Source organism: Sinocyclocheilus rhinocerous, unplaced genomic scaffold, assembly GCF_001515625.1.
Source record: "Sinocyclocheilus rhinocerous isolate Xijiao unplaced genomic scaffold, SAMN03320098_v1.1 scaffold675, whole genome shotgun sequence".
Taxonomy (NCBI): Eukaryota; Metazoa; Chordata; class Actinopteri; order Cypriniformes; family Cyprinidae; genus Sinocyclocheilus; species Sinocyclocheilus rhinocerous.
This window is the reverse complement of record NW_015629520.1, coordinates 497,545-518,176: the sequence shown is the minus strand read 5'-3', so window position 1 is coordinate 518,176 and position 20,632 is coordinate 497,545. Positions and strand designations below refer to the sequence as shown.

The 20,632-nt window shown below is 38.3% G+C and overlaps 1 protein-coding gene across 1 annotated transcript in view; it reads right to left on the bottom strand.

Annotated features, from left to right (window-relative positions):
* Window positions 1-20,632, bottom strand: part of LOC107739079 (S phase cyclin A-associated protein in the endoplasmic reticulum-like) — a 119,348-nt gene that overhangs the window by 76,866 nt on the left and 21,850 nt on the right. The window contains exons 6-19 of the mRNA XM_016551061.1: window positions 20,121-20,237; window positions 18,198-18,325; window positions 17,875-18,116; window positions 16,308-16,610; window positions 13,648-13,815; window positions 13,459-13,525; window positions 12,912-13,029; window positions 11,527-11,638; window positions 11,035-11,175; window positions 10,741-10,896; window positions 10,523-10,665; window positions 9,391-9,472; window positions 9,066-9,218; window positions 6,478-6,585 (exon numbers count right to left, since the gene is read on the bottom strand). Coding sequence (XP_016406547.1) covers window positions 6,478-6,585; window positions 9,066-9,218; window positions 9,391-9,472; window positions 10,523-10,665; window positions 10,741-10,896; window positions 11,035-11,175; window positions 11,527-11,638; window positions 12,912-13,029; window positions 13,459-13,525; window positions 13,648-13,815; window positions 16,308-16,610; window positions 17,875-18,116; window positions 18,198-18,325; window positions 20,121-20,237 — 2,038 coding nt within the window. The remainder of the gene's footprint in view (window positions 1-6,477; window positions 6,586-9,065; window positions 9,219-9,390; window positions 9,473-10,522; window positions 10,666-10,740; window positions 10,897-11,034; window positions 11,176-11,526; window positions 11,639-12,911; window positions 13,030-13,458; window positions 13,526-13,647; window positions 13,816-16,307; window positions 16,611-17,874; window positions 18,117-18,197; window positions 18,326-20,120; window positions 20,238-20,632) is intronic.

Sequence of the window (20,632 nt, the reverse complement as noted above, 5' to 3'; positions counted from 1 at the left end):
TTATTTAGATCCTGGTTCCTGCGGTGGAAACACACCGAGTACCGGTCCCTAGTTCCTGGGGAAAGTATATGTTAGTCATGTACTCAATATTTAGGGATTTGTTTGGAGAGTACAGTATATCTGAATAAACATCGTCTCTCGGTTTCTTCCAACAGCGCTTCACGAGGTTGAACAATAACGAAGCGAACAATAACAAAGTTTTAACGACCACAGCCTCGAATGCTTGACACCTGTCCTTAATGAATTACTTTGAGACAAATGTGACAAATTGCCTCATGGACCTCCGTTTGAAATCTGTACATTTGCATCATATAGTGTTTCAAGTGGACGAGTTATTGTGTGTGTGCTTGACGGGGCTTCCAACCCGAGTCCCTGGGGAACAGGAGTCGACCCTGCAGTCATAACCATTGCCTCCCGGTGGCCAGAGAGGCATCTGTTGAGTAATCTCTCTGAAAGGCGATCCAGTTCGTCTGCCGTTCACTTAATGGGATTGTTTCTGTAACACCTCAAAGACGTGCACCATCTTGAGATTATAAAGAGGGGTTTGGAGGAGAGGGGAGCACCACAAAAACAGATCTGTGAGGAGATCAGGACTGGAGCTAAGCTTGTAATGTGCGAGTGAACCAAAGAATGGGAAACCATTATGGCAACAGTCAATTGCTTCGACAATTTGAGACTCAAACTGAATTTCGTTTAAGAATATATTTTAAGAGAAAATCATATCATAATGCCACTGCTCTGGATCTACGCTGACAAAACAAAACTTACCTGAACTAAATTTTAATGTACACTTTTTTTAACAGGGTTTCATGAAAGTAATTTTAAGACTTTTTAAGACCAAGTAAAGAAAATTTAAGGAATAAATTGAAGGTAACAGTACGCCAATATGGTTGCAACCTATAACAGATCTCTTTATTAATTCTGAATTCATTTTACAAAAATGCGTAAGGCTTGAACAGCTCTGCTCACAAACACTAAAATATGGAAATAACTTTAACTTTATCTTCTGATCACAGTGGAAAAGAGTGATGTTCTTCCTCAATATTTTTGCCTTGTTTTTCAGTTCAAATGTCCAAAGATTCTTAAATCAAGATACATTGTGAAGAAAAATGCCATAAGAAGTCTTGTTTTCTGCAAAATTGATCAAAATTAATGAGTTTATCATTAAAAATAAACAAATAAAAGCTAACGGGCTAAGAAAAATAAACTTAATTCAAAAGGAAAACACGTTTTCATACTCCTCTGACAGATATTTAAACACAAACTCACTTAATTTTGTTCAACTTCTCAGAAAACTAGACTTCATATTAGTGCTGGGCGGTATACCGTTTCATACCGAATACCGGTGTTTATTTTTGTTATGATATGAATTTTTAAAATACCGCAATACGCAGTATGTCGCTTAAACAACGTTCGGAACGCGACACTGTTTGAAAGGGGTCCCTTTTCACTGTTGCACTGTGGTGAGGGAACAGCTGTATGTGTTACTAAGCGTGAAAGTTCCGAAACTGAAGCGCTAATAGAACGTGATGACAGAAGAACTCATCCACAATATCCACATTGACCGCCACAAATATCCACCGCCCCCTGCCATCAGCTCCCGCGTCTCACACACACGAGCGCGACTTTAGCACTAGATTTAGCAACTTTCAGACCCTTTTAGTGGCTTTTTTCCATAGAATATTCATACTGACAAACCTAGCGACTTTTTTGGATAAACCTTAGCTATGGTTCAGTTGGAAGATTTCGCCAGTGCTGTCCCGCGAACGCGAGGTCTGACTTTCCCGGAGAAGTGTCACCTCTCTCGGCGTCTGTTCTGTGCAGTGAGCGGCAGAGAAGCAGCGCTTTCAGTTGGCCGCACCGCAGCCGACTCGTCAATAAATGAGTACAAAACAGCGTTTCCTAGCACCTGTCGCTTACTGATTGTTTGGAATTATAAATATGAGCGTAGTTCGTCTGTTAATATCACATGCACTTTTTTGTTTGTTGTTTTTTTTTAGTTTGTTACTCAGACGCAGGCAGTGCGCTGCATGAGACAAAGAAGTAATATAACCAAAACAACAGCATAGCTGCTCTTTAGTGTAGATGCATGTTGATTTTATCAGACGATGCCGCGATTATAAATGAGAGTGACTCCTGCTTAACATGTATTCAAAGGGGTCGTGTTTAGTCACTATTTAGTGTGGTATTTTTTTGACAATATTCACTCATCATGATAGTAAAATAGGGCATTCTAAGTCAATATACTGCAGTATTTCCTCTCTTAATCAGTAGAAAATATGGTTAACACCCGGTCATGCATGAAAAAAAAATACCGTCATGTACCGTGAAACCGGTATAATTTTGAAAAATACCGTGATATAAATTTTTGGTCATACTGCCCAGCACTACTTCATATCTTGATTTTGCATCTAGAGTACATTTATCTTGATTTAAGGGTGTTTAGATATTTGTATTAGAAAAACAAGACAAAAAAAAAAAACAGAGAAAGATCTAATATTTTTGCAGTGCATGCAACATTTAATGTCATGACTTTATGAAATTAAGACTTTATCCTCTGATTTAAAAGCTTTTAAGTCCTTAATATGTGGAAGGGCAAATTCACTTTTTAAGACCTTTTTAAGAGTCTGTTTAATAATACAAATGTGAAAGGTAGAAAGTACTTTTCATATTTAGATGATCTAAATGACTCAAGTCTGTGAGAATGTTTTGGCAGGTGGAAATTTTCAGATCACTTTGATGAACATTAGCACATGAAAAAGCCCAAACTCCAAGTATAAGTAATATTAATAGTGATGCTTTCCTTAGAATGACATAAAAAATTGATGCTACAGAAAGAGGACAATGTGACATATGACGACCTATCAAATTCATGGATGGACAGGTGATGGACCGGTGTCCACTTGCAGACGGTGATAATAGGAGGCGTGCGAGTGGGATATAAAAAGTGAGAGAGACCAGCCCGTGGGCTAGAACACCCAAAAAACCACAGTGCTTTCTGTGGGGCGTAATGAGAGAGCACTCAAAACATCACACCTCCGCCACTGCTCAGGGGCCGTGATGAAGCTCTCACTGTCACACTGATACATGTCCCCATCCTCCACTCTTTTGTGTGACACAAAAGAGCCGGCAAAAGATGGCTTTCCCCCAATGTGAAACGGACAGCTGTTTGTCATTCAGGTACAATGTAAAGACAGGAGGTATAAGGTAACTAACCAGCAACCCACAAAAAAAAAAAAAAAAACACCTTGACTCGTGCATCCCTTGCAGGATTACATTCTAACTTCAGATGCATCATTTGAAATGATGTCTTTGTTGTAAAAAAAAAAACAAAAAGTTCAGAGGACGACAAAACAACTTTGTCGTGTTAACACTAAAGGAAAGGACTGGTTAATATACACATATACTAATATACAACAATAATAATAGCATGACATATTAAATGTAATGTTAAATTAATGTAATATTTATATTGTTTCATAATTTTGTAATCTCACAAAGATAATTATACGTTTTACAATTTCATGCTTTATATTATCTTTCTAGAATATTATTATAATTAAAAGAATACACACAGTGTATACAAAGTGTATATATGTTTAATATATATAATAAGTGCACATACTTTTTATTTGCATAATATTCTAGAAAAATAGGTAATACAAATAGGTTATATAATACATAAATTATATTAAATATATACATGCATACATTCTCACACACACACACTTTCTTTTTTCTAGAATATTATTCAAATAAATAATATATTTATATACACATACATATATATATATATTATTTACAAATATTTAAGCACTGAGATATACATTTATTTGAATGTTTAATATGTGTATATACCTTTTATTTTAATAATAGAATATTATTCAAATAAATAGTATAAAAATATAATATATTAATTTACAAATATTAAATACTGAGATATACATTTTTAATGTTTAATATACGTGTATATACCTTTTATTTTTATAATATAATATTCTAATAAATAGTATACAAATATATGAATTAACCATATTAAATACGGAGATATGCATATATATTTTAATGTTTAATATGCGAGTATATACTTTTTTAATATTCTATATTCTAATATTCTAGAAAAATAGATAATATAAAAATAAAAATATTTTACATATAATATATTAATAAAACCCAAAATATATTTGTACATATCAAATACTAATATATTATTTTGTTATATTCATTTCATAATTTTTATATTACTTTTTAATGGCAATTAAAGTATCTGTACACAACACAAGTCTGGCCTTAAATCCAATGTCTCACATGAGCACTTGTGTGCCAACCACTAGGCCGTGACTCCAAGCTGTGTGATATTTTAGCTGGAATAACCGAACGTTCAGCTGTGTTTCTTGATCTGGCGTCAAAGTTTGAGGATAAATAAAACTCTTATGTGTCAAACACAAGGGGTCTAGAGAGATATATCACATTAAACCAGAACAGATGACAACCAATAAAGGATAATATAGAGTCTGAGAGGCAATCCAAGTGTCCCGCAGCCGCACTGATCCATTGCTGTTGATAATCGCTGTATTTTCAATTTAACTCGGAGTCTTTTAAATAGCGAAATATGGCTAAATAAGAGGACAGACAGAGGCTCTGGACCCGCTTCCGCTGAAAAACTATGTTGTGACCTCTGCACGGATCAGCCAACCATCTTAGTTTTAATTAAAAATCTTTCATAACGGCAAGAATTATGGAAGTGCCGACTGGAAAATAGTAGGCGATTGCATGAATGAAATACTGCGCACCAAAATGAGCAGAGACATAAATAAGAAGCACCATGGCGTCCATGACAAGACTATCCAAACAAGTCCCGCGGTCAGGTTTCCTTAAAATGTGAACGAATTCCCAATATTGAACATTCAGACATATATACCTTATAAACTTCTATAGATGAAGGAATATAAGCAACGTGTTCTTTTCCATTAAGAACCAAGGACACGGTAATGAACTCTACGACAAATTTACAGTTCAGACACCATGAAGTTTCCAGTTTTGCTAATTTCGCTGACTGTTATAGATTGTGTCGCATAAATCACAGGTAAACGGCGGTTTCCTTTTTTACGTAAACCAAATGACAGTTGTTTAAAAACTAGTTCCACGTGAACGGTTAATTCAATTAAATACATCAAGCTCCACAATCTAGAGAGGCCTCATTAAGTCTCATGTCGCACAGTTGCGAGACGTGGTGCGGTGGCTCGGCTGAGTGTTTATCACACTGTCAGGCAGAGAAATAGGTGGCAGCAGCCAAGCCTAATGATTTAGAGGTAGCAGTGGGGGTTTAAATATTACTCGCTGAAAAAAGGTTCGAATGAAGGAGGTCCAGGGGCCAAAGGTGCGACATATAGCATCAACAGTTGTCAGCCGTACAAAGAAGCCCAGTGTGAAAGCCAATCTCATATTGCGGTGAGAGATCCCACATTTAACGAGCGGCGTTCAGAGGTAAGGCACTCTGTCAAGCCCAGAGACAAGGCAGGGTGATCTCACCCCGCGCCATATACACAAACACTATTAGCGTTGATTCGGTTGTAGCCTTTTACGGTCCCACAAACTAGGGAAAATATGGGAAAGTTGGTGCTGTTCCCCTCAACCTTTAAGGACATGAAAAATGATGTGCAAAGTCATAAAATGAAATGTATCCTGTAAAAATGAACTTGAATGGAGTGTGTGCGTACTGCTTGTGTGAGAAACATGGGCAAGAGTGAAATTATTTACATAAAGTACCTTTAAATATTCAAATAATGCTTTAAGCTTTCAATAAATTTAATGAGTAATAAATGTAACAATTCATACATTTTGTTTGCTTTATGTAATTGTATGTATCATTTATAATAATTGAAAAAATACTGACATTTAAAAAAAAAAAGAAAAATAAGATCATTTACAATAAAATCAAAGAACTGTATAATAATTGTATGTCTGATTTATAATAATTTATAATTTCTTTTAATTTAAAAAAATTTAAATAAATAAAAAAAAAGCACATTTAATCCAGAATTATTGTTAATAAAATATATACAAAAGCAAACAAACATGTATACAATGACAATAATTAAGAACTGGATTTTTTTTTTGCAGCAAATTGAATTATTAGATTTTTGTTTTTATGTGTTTAAAAAAATTACAAATGTATAACGTAAATAAAAAAGTTTCAATTTGTCATGTTAAATATTAAAAAGTATTACAAATTTAATTATTTGTATATTAAAATTGTTTAGAATTTTTTAATTATTAAAAATCAAACTAATTTTGGCCTTTTAAAAATCATTTTATTTTATTTTCATTAAGTATATTAGGACATTAAGTCACTTTCATATTTAAAAGTACATGCAATTTATACATTTTAATTTGCATTTCTATCAAAACTCTCTCCATTTTCACTACGGGAGACCCTGGTTTCTTCTGTGTGGTTTTTTAGTGGGGGAGACTCACCACCTCCTCGTCGGACAGCTCCCGCCCTTGAATGCTGCTGCTGTCACGCACTGCCTGCTGGTGCCTCTTCCCCTTAATGTGACTGAACAGGTGGACCTCAGAAGTGATCTGCAACACAATCACAGAGGTCGGAGATCATGTGAGGCGATTCGCCAACTATAAAGCCATGGGCCTGAAACATACCAATCTCCCGCACAATACGCTTCGGCATCATTCACGGCCTGACAGTTCTCAGGTATCAAGACATATGTTCCAACCCTTTAAAGCTAAATATGATCCCTTGATCCTGACGGACATCTGCAGAGCTGACAGACACCTCTCATAAGAGGCAGAAAATCAGTAAACACTGGTGAATAACCAATAACTAAAATGACCAAAGAGCTTTGACAGCTCAGTTTTGAATGTATCGGCGCCCCAAGCACTGTTTTTCATCAGCTCGAATATCACCTCTTGAGTTTGTAGGGCAGCTCACCTGTCCTGAAAACTCAAGAGGTGATGTGAAAGCATATATGACTCTACTGAATGTCTCTATTATTCATATAATGGTTCTGTTCATCATGAGAAACTGGGGCGGTGTAGCTTCATGATGACAGAATTTTTATTTTTGGGTGAACTTTTTCAATAAGCCATAAGGTTGTGGGGTTCAAACCCCAGAAAAGTTGATAATTATTGTGCACTGACTCAAGACAGTTAAAGTAATAGTGCTCCCAAAAATCATTTACTCACCTTCATATAGTTCAAAAACCATGATGGAATGATATGATGGTGAATAAATTATGGCAATTTTCAGTTTCGGGGAACTTTTACGATAACCAAAAAGGTTGTTGGTTCAAACCTCAAAAAAAGTGATGTATGAACTATCCACAATTGTGCCCATGATCAAAATATATTTAAAAATACAGTTATTTTAACTCCAAAATTACAAAGGTAGTGTGAAATTAATCTATATAACCTGCCTGGAAAGAACTTTTCCAATAACTGAAAGGTTGTGGGTTCGAATCTCAGAAAAGGTGATGCAAGAACTATCCACAATCGTGCCCTTGATCAAAATAACTAAAAAAAACAGTTTAGTACATAATGTCCATATTATTAAAGTCAATGGGACCCAAAATTTTTTAAGCTTTAAAAAGGCAAAGTGAAATTAATCTATACAACATGACGTGTAACAATGTTTTAATACTCTTTTATTGTACTCCATAGAAGAAAGTCATTCACACAGGTTTGGAACAACTTGAGGGGAAATAAAAATAACATAAAAATATAAATAAATGAAAATGTTCATTTATGGGTGAACTTTTCTTATAATAAAAGGTTGTGGGTTCAAACCCCAGAAAAGGTAATGCATAAACTATCACTACTGTGCCCTTGATCAAGACTGATGAAGGAACAGTTCACCCATAAATCATTTACTTACTTTCTTATCAATTAAAAAAACCTATATGACTTACTTCTGTGAAAGAAAAAAAAAAAAGATATTCTGAAGAATGCTTCAGCTAGTTTTGTCTATACTATGAAAGTCAATGGAGCCCAAAGGACATAAAGGAAATGGGAAAATCTTATGCAACTTGAATTTTTCAATCTTTTTTGTGTTCCATAGAAGAATGTAAGTCACAAAAAAAACCTATATGACTTACTTCTGTGAAAGAAAAAAAAAAAGATATTCTAAAGAATGCTTCAGCTAGTTTTGTCTATACTATGAAAGTCAATGGAGCCCAAAGGACATAAAGGAAATGGGAAAATCTTATGCAAAATCTTTTTTGTGTTCCATAGGAGAATGTAAGTCACACAGGTTTAAACAACATAAGGTTGAGTAAATGATGACAATTTTCATTTTTTGGTTGAGCTAACACTTAAACCTCACATTACTCCAAGAGGACTGAACCTGAAAGTTGCTTTGCGTGAAAGTCACCTAAGTGAAAAATCAGTGCTAGAATTAAACAGAAAAGTAGGAAAGTTTTTCCCTATAGCAGGTGAGGACAACAGTATCTGGATGCTGGTGTTGTTTGTCTCCTTTGAGTCCTGGAGTCAAGCCCACACAGGACAGTCTGTGTATAATGTCATTAACTAGAGTGCTTCCCGCTGACCTAAAGATGATCTCTGGTGTCAGAGCCTGGCCAAGGTCATCTGACATTTTTAACAAGATTTCATTCTCCCCAGCGCTTAATCTGATGTCAGTTTGAAGCTCCAAGGTGTCTGGCCCCAGTTGCAGTAAAAGCAGGGCGCGTCAGAGATAAATGCGGCCACTCAAAGATTTGTTGGCCGTTGCTTGAAAAGCATAATCACGCCCAGCTATTAATCTCCGCCCAGAGTTCATGTTTAATTAATGCAGTTAAATTCTCATTTCCATGCATTCTCTATGAAAATCCTCTGAATCACCTTGTAGTCTGTGATTTTTTGTACTCTGCCTGGCAAAGCAACAAAGACACACTGTGCATCCTTGCAGGAATCTCTGAACTCATGTTTAGAGTGGCTCAAATGTTCCTGATCTTGGACCGGGACAGTATTCCTAGTTGTCCCAACGCCGATGGCCCTGAATGCATTAATACCAATCAAAGAGATGAGAGAGAATCCCATAATGCAGTACCTACCACAACGTTACAGAGCGAGCATTGCTTCTTCCGTTCATAAGGGGTGAGTTTGGGGGCGTAGTCCGTGTTTGCGTGTCTTCCGCTGCTCAGCTCAGCGGCCTTTTCTTTCCTCTGCTCGATCTGCTCCATGTGTCTACGGCTGCTCTCGTCATGCTGAAAAGGTTGACAGCAAATTTTGATTTAGTTTTAGTCTTGTTTTACTTGATATTTGTAGATTTGAACAAGCAAATACAACACATTGTTTTGTCCAAGGGTTTTACAGGATTTTTGAAAAAGGGGATAAGACGTTAAAAATGGAGTCAGAAGATTACTTATGATAGTTTACCTTCATCTGGATTTTCTTCTGGAGTTCCTCCATGGCTTCCTGCTGAGCCGCACTGAGAGCAGCCAAACGCTCCTCACGGTCCCTATGGTGTGTACAGCAAAGACAAAAACAACATTCAGATAGGACATGCAAAAAGACATCACATCTAGCCCATATAGATCTCAAAGTATTCAATCTATAAAAGGTTTATGTGACCTTTACATTATTATCAAACAGCCCAAGAATTCAAAGTGTTAAGTCTTTTACGTCTTACCTAGTTCAACTTTCCTGTTACAGTCCTAATGCAAGAAACAACATACACTACCGTTCAAAACTACGGGGTCAGTAAATATTTCTTAATGTTTTTGTCTCTTAAGCTCACCAAGGTTGCATTTATTTGATCAAAAATAAAGTAAAAATAGGAATATAGTGAAATATTACAATTTAAAATAACAGTTTTCTGGGGTTTTTCTGTGATCAGTTTTCAGTGTCACATGATCCTTCAGACACCATTCTAATACGCTGATTTGCTGCTCAAGAAATATTTCTTATTATTATCAGTGTTGAAAACAGTTGTGCTGCTTCATATTTTTGTGGAAACAGTGGCAATTTATTTTTCAAGATTGTTTTTAGGATTCTTTCATGAATAGAAAGTTTAAAAGAACAGCATTTGTTTGAGATAGAAATCTTTTGTAACAAAAATGTAAAGCTCCTTTCCTGAATAAAAGTATTGAATCTTACTCAACCCTCTACATTGCGAGTGAGGGGTAGGGTTAGGGGTGGGTTTAGGTTAAAATGTGTATAACTATCTGTATATAAAAACAATAGAAGTCTATGTAATGTCCCCATTTAGATAGCTAAGTAAACGTGTGTGTGTGTGTGTGTGTGTCTGTGTGTAAAATAGTATATCAGTCTGGCGAGTAAACAAAAAAATGTACTAGCCAATGGCGATTATATTGCTAAGGTGTGCGTAGAGGGTTGTTACTGACTCCAAACTTTTGAAAGGTAGTGTATATTTTGGTTAAGGGTTACACAAAAACATTCCCTAAATCATGCAGTTTCTCAAAGCCTTGAGTTCTTTGCCCTGGTCCTTTCTGTCCTTGTGTTTAGTTGAATCAGGATTCTGGTCCGTTTGGCAGGACGTGATGCTGACCTGGCTCTCTCTCGCGCTGCGTCTTCCCTCGCCCTCTCCTTCTCCTGCCGCTGTTGCTCAATTCTGGCCTCTTGTTCCCGTCTCTTCACCAGAAGCTCCTCCACCCGCGCCTGCCGCTCCGCCTCCAAGGCCCGCTTACGCTCCTGAAAAATCAATTAATCATATAGTTACACATTTAGCGCATTAAACAAATAAATAAAAAGAACAAAGCTTTATACCTGAACGGCTTCATCCCTCGCTTGCTTTTCTTCCTGTCTCCGCTGACGTTCCTCCTGCAGCTCATTAAGCCGTTGTTCGTATTCGTTTAGTTTTGCCAGAACGTCGTGTCTCTTGTTCTGGGCTTCCAGAGTGTTGATGAATGCGATCTCATTCACCTACACAAATCATAAACAGAAAAATATTCTTTCCTAATAAAAAATGAACCACATTCGAACATTTTCTGAGGAATACATTCAAGTTTGCACTTGAATCACGCTTAAAAAAAAATATCAGTTGTAGCCTCGTAAGTTGACCTTCGCCTCCTCTTCCTGTGCTTTCTTCACGATGGCCTGGAGTTGAAGCTCTCGCTTGAATTCAGCATGAAGCAGCTTCTCCTCCATCATCCTCCTCCTCTGATCCAACAGCTCCTCTTTCCACTTCCTCACCTCCTTCTCCTGAGAAAGAAAGGGACACGTACAAAGATCAAATCCCGACAAAACAGTCTGCAGAAGTCAGACTTGTCAGGGGTGTGAATAACACATGTTAGTGGTCCACTTCAAGTGCAGATATATAAATACTCAATATTGTCTTAGATCTCCCTCATCCGACAAGAATGGAGTAGAACAAAAACAAACATTTTCTACAGAGTCACCAACATCAGATTTATGAGTCTCACCAAGAGTGAATCCCCCTGAACGACTAAAATGGCTGTTAAGTGATTCTTTCAACATCTATGCGAATAGGATTTTCCCCTGTGGCCGAGGCGAAATGAGCTGTGTCTATAGGTGTTCAAGGGAAAAACATACCCTTTCCAAAAGTTTCTGCAGCTTGTGGGTCTTTTCCTCTCTCAGTTTGTCTCGGAGCTGCTGGGCTTTAAGTTGTTTCTCTTCATGTTTTTTCTTCGACTCTGCAATGGTTCTGACAACAAACAGCAAAGCCCATTGTCAATACATTTTTAATCGATGTACATGATATGCAGATTAATTCATCACAAAGTATTAAGCATTAAAAAGTATAAAATTCTAATTCTCTAATAAATGCCCTCAAATGAAGATCATTCAAAGGCAGTACGTCATTGTGGCAGATGAAAACATTACGATAGTCATTACAAAATTCATGGCATGTCAAAATCAAACTAAATGATTTGTGTGAAAATGGGCATAAAGGATTTTAAAAAATTTATTTTAATATAATTTTTTTTATATAATACACTAAATTAACCAATTAAATTGACAACCCTAAGAAATATGTTTTTACATTTGTTGCAATTCGGACTTTTTTTTCTTAGATTCGAAGTTACTTTCTCACAATTCACAAAAAATTTTCCCACCGGTTAATCGGCGTGTGACAACACCGGTAATACCGGTATCACCGCGGGGGCAGGGCGTTCCCTCTTTTTCTAGCTTTCCTTCGCTTTTAAATAGCTTGTAAAAGCGGTGTGCCCATTTTACTTTCACTTTAAAATAGCGGCAATTCGGAGTAAAGCAATTGTTCGTTAGAATTTTCCTCTTTTCCTCGCTTGCCTTCGCTTTTAGCTTAAAAGCGCCGTGCACATTTTACTTTCACTATTGTAGTGTCTGTTTTCTAACTGAACTAAATTATTTTTATTACAAAAAAAAAATCAAAACGACGGTGGGGGTCGGTGACGCGGTGGGCAAGTGACGTAACCGGTGTTGCGGCTTAACACCGGTATCACCGTCAGCACCGTCTATCGCGGCAAGCCTAGTCAACGCCACAGGATTTGATTTATTTTTTCTTTCTTCTAAGAATATCAGTTTACATCTCGTAATTTTGAGGGGAGGAAAAAAAAAAAAAAAAGTCAGGTTTGCAACAAACTCTCAATCACGAGAAATAAAGTCAGAGCTGTGAGACAAAGTTGCAAACTTTTTACAGTTTTTTTTATTCTGTGGCAGAAACTGGATTCCATACAATGTCTAATTTCATTTACACAGTATTGTATCACACAATGGTGTGAGTTTGGGGACAGGACTAACTGTTTTCCTTAACAATAGAAGAATTTCAAAAATGGTTTTAAAAACTTTTTGCAATTCTGTTCGGAAATTACACTTCAACCAGTAATATTACCATTTTAAAGACAATCTTTTCTTTGCAAAAAAGATGTAAGCTTTATAACAGAAGGATTGTTCTGTAACATTACTCTGCATGAAATGGGACTATGTGACTTTGTTACCGTTTGCGTGAAGGAGAGGACAGCTTCTCGTGCATGTGAATGCCATGTCCCGGCGGGCGGGCCGGCTCCTCCTCCACCATGTCACCCCAGGAGGTGCTCTGACGCCAGGGCTCTCGAGCTGTCAGAAAAGCAAGTGATGCAATATAACACATTTACAAGACCTGTTAGACCGATATCATACTAGTCATTTTGAGATCATCAGCATCCAGTTGTGAGTGATGCTTTTTATGTCATTTGCTTAACTGCAATTTCTATACAAGTCTATACAAGCATATATCCTTCAAAAAATAACAAAATATGACAGCAAATAAAAGTAGCGGTTGTTATTTTACATGAATAGAAAAAAATTTAAGGTAAAAAGTAATAGGTAATTCAGGTTAAGTCAAAGTTTAATCATTAGAAGGCAAATTTTCCAGAAAATATTGTGTAAAAATAAATATTCATTTCATTCCAGCAATTCTGGCCATTTCATTTTCGGTCATTAAATAAACAGAATTAACTTAGACTTATACATACAGTTAGCAATGCATGTTATTCGCATCATTACCTTCATAATCAGCTAGCATCTCGCTCCAGTCTAAACTCAAGCCACAACTTCCACTCCCGATACTTGCCTTTAAGAGAGCAAAATAAAAATGACACTAAATTCAGAAAACACACATAAAAGAGCAAAGAAGATTGATGTTGTTGTAATTACATCAGCCATATAAACCACTAGGGATAATTGTTGACTTACAGAGAAGTCGCTCTCGTTGTCGGTCTCCAGTTCGTTGTTCTCCGCTTGGATCTCCCGCGTCAGCTGCTCCTCTTCTGCGATGGCACTTGCGATTGCCTCTTCGTTAGCTTTTTCCAGGCGGTCGGCCAGCTCTTCCTTCTTAGCCAAAACTTCAGCCATGGATTGGGGCTGACAACAGGCACAAAACGGTCACTGAAGTCACCACACCAAACAGAGGCACAAAAAGTGCCGTACAGTGCCAAGACCGCCACACCAGGCTTTTGAGTTCATGCCCAGGCAGCACAACTTCAATTAAGACATGGTGCAATCATTTCAGCACTTCATCTGAAATTAGGCTAGACTCAGATTTCTGAAATGCAACCAAATTTCAATGTTTGCTGAAAGCCTGCACACCACAAAACTTAACAAATGCAAAAGATTTTGTTAGAAACTGAACGGAGATAAAATGAAATCATAATACTGGCACACGCCATAAACATAATCAATCACAAAAACCACGCATGGGGAAGCATAACGAAATCATGCAGCACAACCACAATAAGGACGAGGAGATGGGAAGGAGTTCTTATTTGGTATGATAGAACAAATTTAAGCAATAAGGTATGAGAGGCCATGTTGTGTTGTGAATATAGTCACGATTAAAAGGCGATTATTAAACAAAGATTAAAAGAATCTATAGTTCACTTCAATTGGCAAAAGGGGTTAACTTGGAATGTTTTGCAAACAATTGTGTTGCACATATCAAAGATTTTAAATAAGATGACAATATAATCATGTAAATAAATATAAATAAGTTTATCTATATAAATGTATATAATACATGCATGTGTATAAGTATACATTCATGTAAATAATTAAAAAATATTATAATAATTAATAAATGTATTTACTTTATTAATTATAACTAAATTTATATAAATATAGTAGTTTGTTCAATTTGTTTTGATTGGGTCCATTCACAACAGTAGTTCTCAACAGAGGCTTAAGAAAACTTACAAGGGGGCAGCAGGATGAAAATTGAAAAGAACTGAAATCAATTAATTACTGTTGATATATTAAAATACTCTTATCTAAATTAAAATGCTACCCCCGCCCACTAAATACAGGGTATCTGCAGGATTTGTACAATTAAATTTAAGACTTAAAGACCTGCACAAAATAAAATTAATACCATATTACTATCTCTTTAAGATGGCCAAAAACCCTGTGCAGCCTGTTTTGCAAAATGCCATCAGGTGACTCTAGTGTTCTGGAGAATAGTTACCTGTAGGCAGAAGGGGTTTATTCCAATTTTAGGGTGGTAACAAAGGGGGGATTTGTTGAGGGGCACATTTTTGCTTATACATTCCTTCCACAGGTGCACCTGTGGGTCTTCATGACTCGTGATGACTGCTAAATTGCCAAAATATTTTGGAAAAAGTATCCTACCCACCGCCATCACAGGCCACAACACTTGACCCCCGCTTTCAGAACCTGACGAGTGAACAGTATGCCGAGTGCCAATTTCAGATGGCCGTGGGAGAAGATGGAGACGGCCAGGGCTGCACTGAAATCAGTGTCAGACGTCATGCTAACGAGCATAATAAGAGCTGGATTTCTCTCAACAGCACGCCTGCTGGTCTTAGATCTGGAGTCTAAACAGAGCAGGGCTTATCTGACCCACCCAGAGAGGTGGTGTCTGGACCTCGGAAGCAATGATTCCGGATTCCGGCTCGACTGAGATTGTGCTCCTGTCTGGGTGTTTAAATCTCATCCATCTCCATTGTTTCAGACTGGGTTTTGTACAGAGGCCAACACCCGTTGAGTAATGGAAGCCGGTAGCTCACAGAAAATGCTGTGGGTCTAGCCTTAATTAACCCCTTGGAGGTTTCTCTTACAAGAGCGAGACAGGAGACGAGCAGAATGCCAAAACAGGAGTCGCCTTCTCACTTCTACAGCCATCCTATCTGAAGAAAAGCCATTTGGCCTACGTCTGTAGGTCAAGTAGTTAAACCAATTAATTGTCTTGAACTTCGAGCAAAAAAGGTTCAAGCAAAACATTTTGCAGCTAGTTGGTTGCTGGACAGAAATTTAATTAGTGTACTTGGATTCTAACCTGGAATCTGTAAATTTTGTCACCTCTTTTCCACAAACAATCTGGCCCTGTTCTGTGCAGAACAAGGGTGGTTGTGAGCTGAAAGAAATGGCACCAAAACTGTTACTTTCCAAATAGGAACCTCCAATATAATTGGTCAGAGGGGCTCAGGTTTGTGAGGGAGATCTGCAGATGCACCAGGAACAGCCCCTTTTGCTGGAAAAGGGGCATGTGTAGTGGCATATTTGAATGTAGCAAGATTTTGGGAGGTCAAGGCTCAAAGGGAGGTCAAGGTCAATGACAGCCCATGGGGAGAAAATCAGTCAGGTTGTCTGACTGGTGCAGGGGACACTTGACAAGCCTAAAATAAAAAACTTGAGCAACTGTGGCAACTCTCTATAAACACTGGGCCTTCCTGTTCTCTACTCGCAGTGATACTAGTTCACCCCTGCCAGCACACACATACATATAACTTGCTGAGAGAAAGGAGGAGGGAGGGGGGTAATCCTGCCTCGCCTGGAGGTTTTTGGGATTGACTTTGTTTAGGCGGCAGTCCTGACCCTGGACTGTGTCTCTCAGCACTCACGGTGGAAAGTTCTGTGGGGTCCAGCATGCTCTCCAGTGTCGTCGCTGCCAGGGGAACGTAGACCGCTGCCTCTGCTTTTGCTGGTGGTGCCGCGACCTTCCACACCGACCCCTCCATCCCCTGCTCTACTTTGGCTTGCCCAGTACCCAGCTCCTCTAGTTGGGAAAGGGTTACAGGAGGAGGATCTGGATCGGAATCCAAAACCGAGCACAGGGCCGGCAAAAGCGGAGAGGTAGGGGGTGGCGTGGGGTCAGAGGGGGCGCTGAAACTCTGCCCTGGCTCTTCAATATTTTCTGCTGGGGGCTGTGCAATATACACACACAAATATGAACACAAACATGCATGTCACAGCACTAACTGCTGCATCTGTATGACAGACCATTTGGTAGATACGAGAGCAGCAAGAAAACAAACAGAACTAAAGAAACACAGCATGCTAAATAATTACACAATATCATGCATTTCAAAACAAACATATAGCATACCAAGAACTGTACAATCAAAAACCACAAACATGCAAACAAGTCATTTTGAGTCACCACAGTCTCAAGTACATTCTCTGTTCTAAAACCTAGTAAGCTTGCATACAGAGGCAGAATTTCAAGACAAGGCTCTGGATGTGAAGGCTGTTCCATAAGGTAGGCAACTTGATTTTTCTGCTTACTAATAAATTTTGGACAAATTCTAGGGTGGCATCACATGCTCTTTGGAGAAGACAATACCACATTGCATTGTAACAAGCATAGTGAAAGAAAAATGATGTCAAGATGGCAGATGAATGTTTTATTTAATGCTGAACTATGTGATATTTTATGTCGATTGGCATATTGCGACATTCAGAGCCGTCCTTAGCTGATGCGGGGCCCGGTGTGAGGTGGGGAGCGGGGCCCCCCTCGGTCCATTCGCGATCGTGCTCTGGGGGGGTCCCCCTCGGTTAGTTTTCGAGCGTGTTCCGGGTGGGGGGGGGTATGAGTTTGTTGGGTGTTGGGGGGTCCCTCTCAGTCCGTTTGCGATCTGGTCCCGGGGGGGGGTCCCCCCCTCTGTCCATTCGCCGCAGGGCCCCCTCAAGCGTGGGGACCGGTGCGCCTGTACCAGTTGCACCCTCCTAAGGACGGCCCTGGTGACATTAGCTTAGCAACATGCCAATGACAAACTCGTTGAGATCAATTATGGGTCTTGTACTATTTGTAAGAGATGCTGCCTGCACAAAGCGTTCCAAATCAGTCACTAATGATGTTCTATTTCAGTTGAGGTGCTGTATTAGCAGGCAGGTGCCCATGTTGGAAGTAGATGGTATGGCAGCTCACTAGGTTTTGCAAGAGAACTTTTGGCTTTGACATATTGTCCAAATGTAATCTAGGACATTGTATCGTCAATATTTAATAAACCTCATTAAATCTGATAAACATGTAGAAAATCGATGCTTGAACACTTGATACTGCCCTGTCTGGACAGTGTATCTATGTACACAGTGTGGCCAAACAAAAACATTCTGATGTTACAGAGTCTTCATATCTATGCCTGAGAACTGAATAATTAATGAAGTGAGGCTGGCTGACGTCAGTACCTCGATGACGGAGGTCTTTTCCGTCTCTTTGCTCTGCTCTTGGGGTACAGGTTGCTCTTGCTCCCTCACCTCCTGAGATTTTTCCTGGGGTGAGGGGTGGATGAGCTGGTTCTCCTTGTCGCTGTCATCTTTGGGGCTTACATGTGCCAGAACGGGGCTTACCTTGGCCACCATGGTGTTGGAGCGTGGCCTCATGGAGCGCCCACGCTGCACAGTCTCCCAGCCCTCTGCATCTTTCTTTGCTAAGGATTGATGGACATAGATATATACATAACCACAGAAATGCTTAAACATCTGGTTTTGAAAACAAATGATCCGTTCACCTGGTTTTTCAGCAGGGATGTTGACACTTGGTCTGGGAACAGAAAGGGACTGGGAACACTTGACTCGGTCAGCCCAGCTTGGTCCAGTGTGGGTGAGACGTGCCACAGCCAGAGTGGGAGGGGGACCCCTGTAAACACACACAAACCATTTAAACCAGAGGTCTCAGATTCAAATGCCCAAGTGGACAGTAGCCAGGTGGTGTTCTTCATCGACAGTCGCACAATTATAACAGATACAAATGTTTTAGTCATTATTGTTAAATAGTCCCCTTCTATGGGTAATCATCGCAAATGCTCTAGCTATGCATCGTTGCACTGGGCATCCTCAAACACTGCAAGCTAAAATGGAAACTTTAGACCGAGGGCCCTCCGTCTTGATCAATATCCATTTCCTGCAGCATCCAATTACAGTGTAATACAGACATGGATGCCCATGCTTCAGCAGTCTTTAACCACACTTAGATCTGCACCCCCTACAGTCTCAAGCGCAGGCCTGAGGAGAACCCGGCAAAAATCACATTAAACAAAACGCTTAGGCTGTTGCGGATCGATTACTCTTTTCCTCCCAGCCTCTGCCAGACGGGCGTAGTCTTTCCGGTCTCGTAGCGAGGCCAAGATATGTATTATATCTGCCATTGATTTCTCCATCTGAGCATTCAGTGGCATTTTAAATCGCATTATCAATTGTCTTCCTTTCACACTATCAGTTTAAATAAAAAACAACAACAACTAATGCAGGGAGCCTCAAGTCTTGCTCCTCTGTTAGGAGTTGAGAGTTGCCACAGTTTGCCAATAGAGACACCGGTGTCAATTAGCATGCTGCGGGCAAGGATAATGGGTTCAGGCCAGATTCAAGCAGATATATATCTGACTATATCTGAAATTGCGAGTAAACCTTGGGAAAATAAAAATAAAAAGTTGATCTGCAGAGCATTTGATTGAGGTCTGTGCCAGCAAATATACTTCACTATTGATCAAATATTAAGGGCTGCATATGGTTTCCCATCATTAGTGAAGTTCAGTTAAACTATTCATTTAATAAAGCACTGGCAATGCAAAACCAACAAATGTTACAATTTATGCCATTAAATTTATAAAGATCATCCGGATCATATTGTGGACTTCAATTAAATTTGAAGTAATAAAGAAAATGTGATTGAATTAATATTCACAAATGAGTTTAATTAAAAAAAAAAAAAAAAAAAAAAGACCCAAGGAACAGCATATTTGCTACAGTTTCCAAATAATATTATGCAAGTTTAATATCATTATATTATCAGTTTTTACTTTGCAATAGCAAATGATATAGTATAACGAATATAGTTCCTATACAGTAATATTTTCCAATATACCACATTATTAGCTGTATTTTTTCACAATCTACTGGTCCAGATCAGATCTATTGTTTTAGGTCTATTCAAGTTTAGACACTTAATATATTTTAACACAGCAGAGAATATGGATGGAATAAACATTTTCAATTAATAGCTTTTTTGCCCAGAATACTTTATAGGTGAAACACTTTATGAAACTTTATTTCTTTATGAAATATCCATGTGAAAAAATTAGATTTTTTTTTCCATCCACAAAGACTGAAAACAATTATAAAACAAAATCCTGAAACAGTCTGTCATAATTCACAACAATCCTTATACAAAAGTACTGAGTAATTAAAAAGCAATGATCAATCATAAAAACATTTGACTTTACACACACATTTATAAATATATATATAAATATATATATAAAATAAAATAAAAAATGTGTGATTAGTTACCATGGCATATGGTATCAAGTGGTCAGAGTGACTAATAACACAAGAATATATAAGAGCTAGTATTGGAGAAAAAACTACTTGTGAGTACTTGAGGGAAATGTTTTTGAGTGATCCTGGGTATGATGGATGTAACTGGATTGGCCTACCCAACATTGAGGGCACGGCGAACGCCAGGTGATGGAACAATACGGTCTGACGAGGGGCTGGACATTACATGTCGCCCTGGTGACATCTTTCGAACTTCCCAAGCCAAAGATGTGGGCCTGCGAGAACAGGATAAAACATTCAAAGAAAGGTACTGATTCAGAACAGATCCCAAACATATAAAATTCCCCAAAATATTTAATAAACAGACATGCAAGGTCCAGGGCATGCTTAAATGCTTCTAAAGGACACACATTTAAATGCTGTAGAAATGTACAGAGCTTTCTAAGGAGTACTTTACAGTTTGACACACAACTTAAAAGCTCTTGCTTTTATACCATAATCAATGTACTAATGTTGTGGTCACTTACTCATTACGTAAAGGGGTGAGGCAGTGAAATAGTGAATCAACACAAATTACTCATTGATCAGGCTGAAATGAGGGTCTGTGTATATGGTAAGAGTATATATATATATATATTGTCAATCTTGACAGGCACAGGTGTTTGTGTGT